This window comes from Oncorhynchus nerka, linkage group LG18, assembly GCF_034236695.1.
Source record: "Oncorhynchus nerka isolate Pitt River linkage group LG18, Oner_Uvic_2.0, whole genome shotgun sequence".
NCBI lineage: Eukaryota > Metazoa > Chordata > Actinopteri > Salmoniformes > Salmonidae > Oncorhynchus > Oncorhynchus nerka.
The window spans coordinates 61,085,841-61,096,279 of NC_088413.1; the positions used below are offsets into that span (position 1 = coordinate 61,085,841).

Genomic DNA, 10,439 nt, shown 5'->3' on the forward strand with positions numbered 1-10,439 from the left:
TTTATTGTTACTGTTTCTGAGAGCAGTGTGATGCTGAGTCGATGTAAGTGAAAATCATGTCTATACCGCAGACTATATAGAGAAACAAGGCTGTGTTTTTGTACCAAGCTGTTTGTTTCTTTGTGTGTGTGTGCCCTTTTCAAGTGTTACCACCTGTCTTTTGTTAAGAAATAAATAAATAAACATGGACCACACCAGCTGTCCCTGGCAGTCCGTTCAGAGGTCAAGGGCTCCCACCGCTGGCCTTGTGAGGTGGTGGACACTTACAACTTTCATCTCAACAACTTCCTCCAAGTCTGCCTCTAAACTGGGGAATAAATAAATACAGAGAGTATTGTAGAGGTCTAAAACCATCTAAATGTACCTGGTTTAAAAGCCTTGGAAAGGAATGTTTTCAATATTCCATGATTTAAATCAGAGCCCACATCACAGCCCTGCCATCTAGCAGTTAATCCTTATCACATGGACCATACTTTCCATACTCAGGTTTGGTTCATGTAGAAATCCATGTGATGGCCAAGTGCAGATATAACATGCTGATAGTGATGTGAATACCCTGAGAACTGAAGATATGTTTACATTGTGAGGTCCCTTATTTACTGGGAGGTAGTGGAGGCCGTTTGGTGTTTTTGAATGATCTTGGGAGGCCATTGTTTTCTTTGTGCTGTGGTTGGATGGTCAGCGCGGGCGGCAGTGTCGTCTGTTTGTGCATAAAGTTAGTGCTCGGAAGTGGGAGCAGACAGAGTGCCTGAGCTACTACCCAGTGACTGGATGAGGCCAAGGATGGGGCCGTAATTCGGGGTTGGGTGGATGCTGCCTTGTCTATGCACCACAGAATTGATGTGCTGGGGAGAGTAGTGGGAACTCCCAACCCATCCCAGAATGCATAGCAGAGTAGCTGGAGCAGAGTAGCTTTGCAGCGGGGGAATAATTAATACCCCTCCGCAAAGAAAATGACCAGTGAATTGACATGGAGATTTTTTTTGTTTGTTTGCTCACTTATGCAGTTTACTTTCATTAAAGAAAATTAAAAGGTGATTAATATGACACAACAATTGAAAGTTCTGGAAGAATGACATGCCCCCGCTAAAGATCCCCTGCAGGTTATGGGTTCAGTGGGATAGAGAAGACCCACAATATTACCACATTGTGTTGTCTGTATACAGTCCTCTCACTACCAACACACACTTATGTGCAAAGGCAACAATAAAGACTCTCCTTGACAATATCTAAGGGTCGACAGTGGAAAATCCTCTTTCACCAGTTTGAATGCGTATTTCAATTTCCCATGCCAATTATTATATGGATTTATTGCCTCAAATCCTGTCTTAGTTTAGTGTGTCTTGGTCAGTAGAACACAAAACATAGGATTGACAACTAAATCCCAAAGTGGGAAGAGTTGTGCCCCTAAACATGTTAACATGGTAATATCAGGAAACGCACAAGAAAGACATCCACACGAGGCACAGAAAAGTATCCTGTTTAATCTATGCATAATCTTAATAAAGACCTAACTCAAGATTGTCACATCTCCACAGCACGCACACACACTCTCTGAAAGCGCAAACAAAACACACAAAAAAGCACATACAATTACAGATCAAAATAAATTGCCTCAAGTTCTACACAATGTCAATTCTGAATAAGATTGACCCCTAATCTTTAAACCACTAACACAGAAGCAATTGATTACTATAAAATATAACTTTCTTATTAAAAAATTATATTAAATTCTAATGGCACTTCTACAAATTCTAATATTACCATTGACATTTATCAGGATCTTTCATTTTACAAATCAGATAATTGAGTCAAATGTTGCACAAGAAACAATTCAATAAATATTTCTCATGATTGTACACAATTTCACAGTCTTAACCTGCCAAATACACAAATTCCAGTATTAATGTAACCCAATACTCAGTTTTAGACTTAAATCCTACAGCATGAATTAGAAAAACAGAACCCCCCTGATCAAGAGCAGTAGCATGAGTTTTCATTCGTCATAACTATCTCTCTGTGTTTCACATTAAACATGACATCTATGGAAAACAATTAGGTTCATTCCCAAACATGGACTTAACTTAGAGCCAAACAAAAATACTTGCATTTAGTTTGCTTAACATTAAATTGAATTCCAGATTAAAAACCTTTACAAAAGAGTAATTCATTTAACAGTAGCAAAACTCCAACCCTGAAACTCGTCTCTAAAAGCAGCAGAAAACAGGCTTAGTTGACATTTTGATAAGGTGAAAGAAAAAAAAGAAAATTGTATAGCCTGAATATCATCACAGCAGTCTGTGGCAAATGTATGAAAGGGGCAACTCCAGGTGCAACACTTGTCTGTGTTTCTACAAGGCACATTCTGTAACAATCCTGGAGATATAAATAATGACTGAGAAACCATCAAAACAAGAATTTACTGTTAGTTTTCTAAGCCTGTACAACTACATGTGTACATTAGAGAAAACAATACATCAATATTTCAACTGCATCACATAAGAAATGTTCCTTTCAAAAGAGTGAGAAAATATGCAACAAACTACATTCCTGTGTTTCGATTGAAATACCACAAATTGAACACTACATGACATCTAAAAAAAAGAAACACAGCTTCATGAAATATTGGGAAACTCATTCCAGGGGGAGGATGGGTACATAATTGGATGTTAATAAATACTACCTACATACTAATGTTCAGATGAATCAGTGTTGCGATACCTCATCTCAAAAAGGTTCTTGAAAATCAGGCAACACAAACACTTGAAAAGAGAAATATGCTTACAATTATAGTGATTGTGTTGCTAAAGACGCTATGGAGTCACTGTAGTATCCTCTCCACATAAAAGAACAATGAAGCACTTATCTAATGCATGCTGGGAATCGAGGGCTGTTCTTCGATGCCTCCAGACAATGCACCTGTTTACCGTCTTCCAGGTCTCCCTTTGCCTAATACATTTCTCGCATTCCAACGGCTCCATTCAATACAAAAAGTGCAAAGAGAGACTCATGGTGCCTTTTTTCCCCCCACAGTGAGGGCAGACATGCACAATGATCCCTTGAGAACTACCTGGGACAGGAGAACAATGCTTGTATTGTATGACTTCTATAGGTATTCTACACCATATCGGTGTGTTTGTTCTTGTGAACAACTGCTTCCTCTGCCGGAACAGCAGTCATAGCAGTATTACTCCCTGTTTTGTTCTGGAGTGAAGACATGGCCTGTGAGACATTACATCTGAAAAGGAAGCCAAGTTCACTGGAGTGAGACAGGAAAAGGAAACCCAAATCACGGTGGGAGGGAAGACATGAAACTCTTACCTAAGAGATTGAAGCCTTAGTAAAACAAAATATAATAATCAACTCTACCGTGTTCTTCTAATACAGAGAAACCGCATACATACTGATAAATATAATATATATTTACATTAAATATACAAATAGTAAGAAATAGCAGCCTAGACAATATCAGTGTTGAAACTATATGCATGCTCAAAACAAGTGCTTCGGTGAGAATACGCAATTTAAGATTTCTGTGTAAGATACATTAACAGACCATTTCTTTACAGTAACAGGATTTGCAGAAATGAATAAATGACCCCAATATCAATTCCATAGTACCAAGATGACAAGGCATCAAAAGTCTCTAAGCTTAGAGAAATCAGCTCATCTTTATAGGTCACACCTAAAGTAAACCCTGAACCAAGTTAAATGAATAAATCCTTCAGATCAAGTCTTCTCAGGACAGATGAAACCAATATGTTGGACTTTTAGTGCTACTCACCTTGTAGGAATCATATGTATAGCATCAAAATTAACCCAACTACAATGAAATCTTTCCAACACACAACAGGCCCATTAAATCCACATTCTGTCAAGCAAAGTTCCACCAAATGATTCACTCAAACATTAAATCAGACATCAGTAGTACTTCAACATGAACAGAAAAATAGATAGGATACTTTATAAGAGCAACCACAAGGGGCAAAATGAACTCAGTAGATTTAGCATTTTGAGCTACGTGTTCTGATGTACGGACAGTGTGGCAACAAGATATCCACAGGACACCATCTCCTCAGAGAAGCACTGAGGCACACCGAGAGTATACTTTGACCATCTCTCCCACTCTCTGCCCTGTCTATCAGGGCATGTCTCCAGCATTATTATATGGACAGCAAAGGAATATGCAAACGTGGTTACCCTTTCTTTTACAGTGCTGTAATACAGACAAATAACCCAGAAATTGAACTTACTAAATAGAAGTCAACAATTGTTAATTAATAAAGAGCTTGATTTTAAACCACATGTATTACATTATTGTATGTACACTCATGAATCAATTGGCATACAAGTGCCAAGGGCTATCACTGAGTGACCAAGTTACTTCCTGGTATTAAGGCACTGTAAAGGGAAAGTGCTGATCACATTTTTGAAGGCCCACAGATTAGTTGTATTGAAGGCAACAGGTCCTATGCTTGTATGAGAACAGGAGTGTCAATCATTTCAGTAGGCACCAGTGTTACAGGCATTAGCTGCAATCTTTAGTAATTACCACCCAACCTGTATATGCTAGAGCATAAAGGTGACAAAACAATTCACTTCTAAATGTTCATACAGCAGCCTGAACATTGAACATTGAAAGGCCAGTGCAGCAAAAACGTAATTCCTTCAGGACATGCTCCATCTTACTATATGAAAAACCCTTGCAACTCCTGTATTTATTTTCATCCTCTATTATAAAGAAACATCATGATGTCTGCTTCATTCCTACCATAAAGAAAACGACAATACTAGCTACCCCAAAAAAATTATCCAGTAGTCCAACTTCAAGTATTTTTTCACTGCCTTGTGATATTTCTTCCTGTTAAGCAGGTTGACTAATAAATAAGTTTGGATATAAAATAGATTGCTACTCTTGGGCAGTTTTAGTTTCCTCTTCCACATGTGCACTAACCAAATGTTAATCCATTCAGGAGTGTGCGCTATAATTCACTTGCAGATATATGCGTAGAAATGTGTTTCTATTAGCAGAATACACTTCATCAAGTTCAGCAGTTTTGCACTACCAAGACAGACAGAAATAAACAAGTGCAACTGATGTCCACCTTCAACATATATCCAGCTTGAGTGGAAAAACACCCCATCTTATTATTGTAAAACAAAATTATAAAGTCCAACATCCTTCCAGTGAAGTCCAGTTTTATGCATTATAAAGTTGCTACACTTTAACTTAAGAAATGCCACATGGATTAGAATTCCAAAAGGATATGTCTTTAACAATTTGTGAATATGTATAACTAGTACTTTACTGTGGAGGTATATGCAGTAGTAGTACTCAGGGAGTGATAAGACGTTACTCGGTCTTATTTCATGGCACTGGTGAGAGGGGTTTATCCAATGGCGAGGGTCTTGACAAGGCCACAGTGGAACTTGCGGATGTGGCGGTACAGGTCCCCAGACTGGGTGAAGCGCCGCTCACACCACTTGCAGGCGTGAGGCTTCTCACGTGTGTGAACCACGGCATGCCGGCTCAAGTTATGAGAGTACTGGAAGCTCTTGCCGCACTGGCCACAGGTGTATGGTTTCTCGCCAGAGTGTGTGCGCTCGTGCCGCTTCAAGGTGTACATGCAGGAGAAGGTCTTGCCACACTGTGAGCAGGTGGGAACAGAGCCGTCAGGGGAGAGCTTGGAGCGTGCCCCGTCCTTCTCGCGGAAGTGCGAGCTGAGGTGCAGTTGGAGCACATGGGGACTGGGGAACACCTTGCTGCAGAGTGGACACACACACACCTGTTGCCCCGGGGGCAGCAGGACCCCACTGGAGGTGGAGATGTCTGAAGAGGCCAGGTCGTCCTCCTCCTCACTGTCCCCCAACAGCCTCCCCCTCCTCTCATCGCCCTCTCTGCCCCTCGTGCCCCCCCTTCCTCCACTGCCCACCCCCTCCTCCATCAGGTCTTCCTCCTGGGAGAGCAGGGCCGATGTGGAGCCGTTGTTGCCTGGGAAGAGGGCAGCGAACCCTGTCACCACTGAGCTCCTGGCACTATTCCCAAAGCGCTGGCTCTCCGGGCTCATCGCCTCACTGTCCTCCTGCTCTGACAGCAAGTCGTGTTCATCTTTAACAAGTGGCTCAGTGCCCTGCTGCTGGCTGTCGAGGGCCAGCTGTCCCGAGATGTAGGTGGGGTGTATGGGATCTCTGCTAGACAGTGGCTTGAAAGACAAATCCAGAGCACAGTCCATGTCAACTGAAGCCCGGGACCTCTGGGACAGCAATACTGTGCAACTACTGACATCAGCTTTTGTTTTTCCAGCTGTTTGGACGCAGGGCTCGGCCTCTGCTGACACATAATTGACACCTACAAGGTCCGGGGACCTGCCAGGGTGACCGTTTGCCTTCTGCCTGCTCTGTGCAGACCTATCACAATCTGTGACAGCCAGCCTGACTTTGCTGTTGTCCATGTCAAACTCCTCTGCCGGGGGGGCTCTCTGGGGCAGCTGCTGTGTCTGTCGCCGGCCTGGCCCTGGCTGCTTGCTCTGCAGCTCGCTGTCTGAGGAGCTCTCCTTTTCCAGACAGCTCAGTGCTATCACCTCGCTAACCTTCTCATCCAGGTAGCACAGTTCCTTATCTTTCAGCTTGCTTTTGCACACTTTCACTATATCATACATGTGAAGGTAACTGGCCGCAGCCAGGACATCCTCCACTGGCAGAGTGTTGAATTCCAGCTTCCCCTCATACATAAACTCAAGGAGCAGACTGAAAGCCGGGGCTGTCACAATGTCACTGTTCAGATGCACAACGTCCCTTTTGTCTGGCTGGTCCCTGTAGAAGAGATGGAAGTACATGCTGCATGAGGCCAGCACGGCTCTGTGTGCTTTGAATCGCGCATCCCCTACGAGAACAGTGCAGTCACAGAGGAAACCTTGGTGACGCTGCTGACTCAGGCACTGCAGCAACTGGCGGCTATGGTCTGGGAACTCCATTCTTCCGTCATAACCTGATGAAAAACAGGAAAAACTGGATATTAAATCAACGAAATACTGCCATATAGAGGGCACCACAGAGTGTCAGCAACACATCTGGTGTTCAAGGAAACTACAAACAAAAGTAAACCAACCCCAAAAGAAATGTACAGGAAAAGAATACAACTGGCAGAAAATGCCACAAAGTAGTCTATCAATGCAAACATTAGCAATTAAAATGCGAGACATAGTTGTTTAAAATGTTTAAGACTACATTTCCATTGAATGTTAAATAGAAGCGCCATCCCTATTACAATATGATAAAGGGGTCCTTATCATATCGACTTCCTTACGCATCAATAGGGCTACTTAAATCAAAATAAATATTGTTATTTTATTCTCGATTAGTCTACAGATTGAGGTGTGTGTGTGTTTTTCAGTGTTGTCCTTTTGAACTCTCCTACCTTTCTCTCAAGTTACCAACAGCAGTCTGATTAGTCGCACTAGTTCTTGAGCTTCACATGGAAATGCGAAACGGACGGACCGGGTACAGTCGCACGCACGCTTCCACACAGACAAAAACGATCGCTACTCAGCCGTTGTTCGTGTATACTGAACAATGATCAGGAACCGTTCATTTACCAAGCATACAAACAGAGACAGGCAAAAACTCAGGCTTGTGGATACCAGCACTCGCCCATCGGGCAAGGTTAAGAAAGACGCCAGGGGAGTGAGTAAACTGGTGCTCTGTTAGCTAATTACACTGCAAGCTGTAGAGTCAGCTGCTCTGACATCACTGCAATGGAAACGCTACCTCCAGCTGTGCTCCCCTTCAAGCCATATGTTACTCTGAGTCGAGTTACGTACAATAGACACACAAACTTGTTTCAGATGTTGCATCAGTCCCAACACTAAGATATTATACACTTAATAAGAACATTTATTTTATTTTAGGATTAAAGGACACTTGACAACAGTCGAAATATGGATAACTTTATAACGCATCGTTGTTCCTTTTGCGCACTAGTCAGCCACAACTTTAATGACACATACTTTTGTTCTATTGGTGTAAAAACATTTAAAGTTATTAAAATAACAATGGACCAGACTACAGACAACAAACAAATGTCCCTATGAACTTTTAATTAGGCCTAACCAATAATAAACCGAAAATACAAATGTTTGCTTTTCGCGAACTAGTTTGCCCTGTTTTAACGAAAGGAAAACTACAAGCAGAGGCAAGAACGCAGGAAGATAACGCTACATGGTCGTAATTCATGGCTAGAAGCCTTTACACAGCAAAGGAGCTCAGCAACTGTCGCTGACCAAGCCAGCTGCGCTGCACGGAGGTAGCGCTGGATATTATAACTTTCGGTTTCAACATTTTCATTGTCAAAACGCAATACTTACAAATATGTTCCTTGTCTCCGTGTTTTCTTAAATGTTCTTACGTCCTTTCATGATGTACGGACAGATGTTCGCCTTTCCTGTCGTTTATTGAGCTCAGTTCGACCCTGGCAGGCAAGCTGCACTCAGTGCTGTGTGTCAAGCAGGTTGTTAATGGACCAGTCTCGCGATAACACCAACCACAATAAATTCTGTACTACTGCATGAACTCACACAGTGGCAGCAAGTAGCAGTGTTCTTTGAGAACATAATTTGACCTACCTTAATCTATCTCCTTTTTCTGGAATATCTCCACCTTGGAATTGATTGATGCTTTGAACGATGTCTGTTCGCACAGTGCATAATGTGTATCAAATGTTTTGATTATTTTCTTTCTTCTCTTTAATGTATATGGAAAAGACAATTATGCTCCCATTCTATATACAGTATTTTTTTTGTCTGAGGATGCAGAACAGAAGATCTTTTTGATATTCCAACAGATATCTATTTTTATCTTGTTGCTACAACTTATATTGGGTGAGACCAGGCTACAAGAAATGGGAAGTCCAAAACGAAGTTTATATAAATAAAACAGGAAAATACATTTGGGGGGATCGCAACTTGCCATACCCCCAACACTCTGTCACATCTATAATAAAATATACACTTTGATATTTTCTTTAGGAATGATGGAACCTGCTCAATAAACATGCTGCATTTATCTATCAAAGAGGAGATGATTATAAGGATTCATTATGGAGAGTAATTAAGACCAAAATACAGATGTTTCTCATTTTCACTGGTCGTCATAGATTTCTAATTCCATATTTTCAAAATACATATATTGAGGGAAAGAAGTGGCTTCAAGTTGCAGCTGCTCTTCTTGTGGCCCCCTCTCCACCCACCCTGCAACTGCTTCAGTCACCTTTGCCCTGTGTTCCAGCTGTCGTGTGTTTTGAAAGGGCCATTTGCTGTTACTCTCTGCCCCTTGACAGAGAGGGGAGTGAGCAATGTGACGGGAGACGGCAGGCACTGGTCAGAAGGGGACACTGGCTAAAGATCCAGTTACTGCTTTATTCCATTTTTAGTCTACCGTTGACAATTAAATCTATAATCACCATGGCATCTTGTCCCAAGCCTTAGCAAAGCTCAAAAGAACAGCAGGTTTATTTTTTTGTGTTCTCTCATCCTGTCGGACAATAATGATTTTAGTGGTAAAATATATATGATCTATTAAAGGCATGTACAATTTTTCTGTTTGATCAAAAGGTCCAAATATGAGGAACCAGTAATATAAAATACACATAAGAAAGTAAGTATTATTGAGTGAATTTATATCATTTTCAAATACTTATTGCAATAAAAATGATCTAAAATAATTTCTAACATGTGTGCCAAATGCCAACAATGTTAGTTATTTATATTTGTTAGGCCAAGCCATGTAAAGAACAGCTATGTGTATAAGAATGGGACCACTGGCAGCCCCTGGGTCCCTGGCCACACAGACCCAGGCAGCAACCAGTAGAGGACGGGTGGTGGTGGTGTGGTATGTGTTTATGGGATGAGACAAAGCAGTGGATGTGCCCAGGGATTGTGGCCTTCGAGAGAGGCTCAGCATGGTCAAGTCTCTCACACAGAGAGAAAGAGAGAGGTATGGAGAGAGAGAGAGAGAGAGAGAGCACTTCCTGGAGGTTCTTTCCACCTCTCTACAATCATCAATGGCATTCTCCCTCTGACCCACTCTTCGCTCAGATAGACAAAGGCCCTGCATTCCTCTGCAGTCTGACTGCCAGGCCTAGCCAGGTCCAATTTAAGCATATCACTCATTCCCCCTGGACCAATGGGCTCATCAGGGGGCTGGTCATGAATGATAATTCACAGGTTTTATGCATTTTAATTGTTACTATTTATATCAAACCATTTGTTCTACTGGTTTCCCCCCAATGTATTAAATTGTTTCTAGAATAACATTAATATGACAACTGTGGTTTTGTTACAGAGTTGAATGTATGAAATGTCATACTTTCTCTTCACCTAAGCCTTTGACATAATAAGCTGAACACTTTTATACACCTATACATACAGTACCAGTCAAAAGTT

The 10,439-nt window shown here is 41.7% G+C and overlaps 1 protein-coding gene across 2 annotated transcripts; it reads right to left on the reverse strand.

Moving 5' to 3' along the window:
* Positions 1 to 1,464: 1,464 nt before the first annotated feature.
* zbtb42 (zinc finger and BTB domain containing 42) lies at positions 1,465 to 8,515 on the reverse strand. Of its 2 annotated transcripts, none has more exons than XM_065004247.1 (2): positions 8,364 to 8,515; positions 1,465 to 6,988 (listed from the first exon to the last, which is right to left on the reverse strand). In XM_065004247.1, exon 2 carries the CDS (start codon positions 6,972 to 6,974, stop codon positions 5,391 to 5,393), a length of 1,584 nt encoding a protein of 527 aa, XP_064860319.1. In that variant the 5' UTR covers positions 6,975 to 6,988; positions 8,364 to 8,515; the 3' UTR covers positions 1,465 to 5,390. The 2 variants fall into 2 exon arrangements, with proteins under 2 accessions (XP_064860319.1, XP_064860320.1); XM_065004248.1 differs by lacking the exon at positions 8,364 to 8,515 and adding an exon at positions 7,418 to 7,665.
* Positions 8,516 to 10,439: the final 1,924 nt, after the last annotated feature.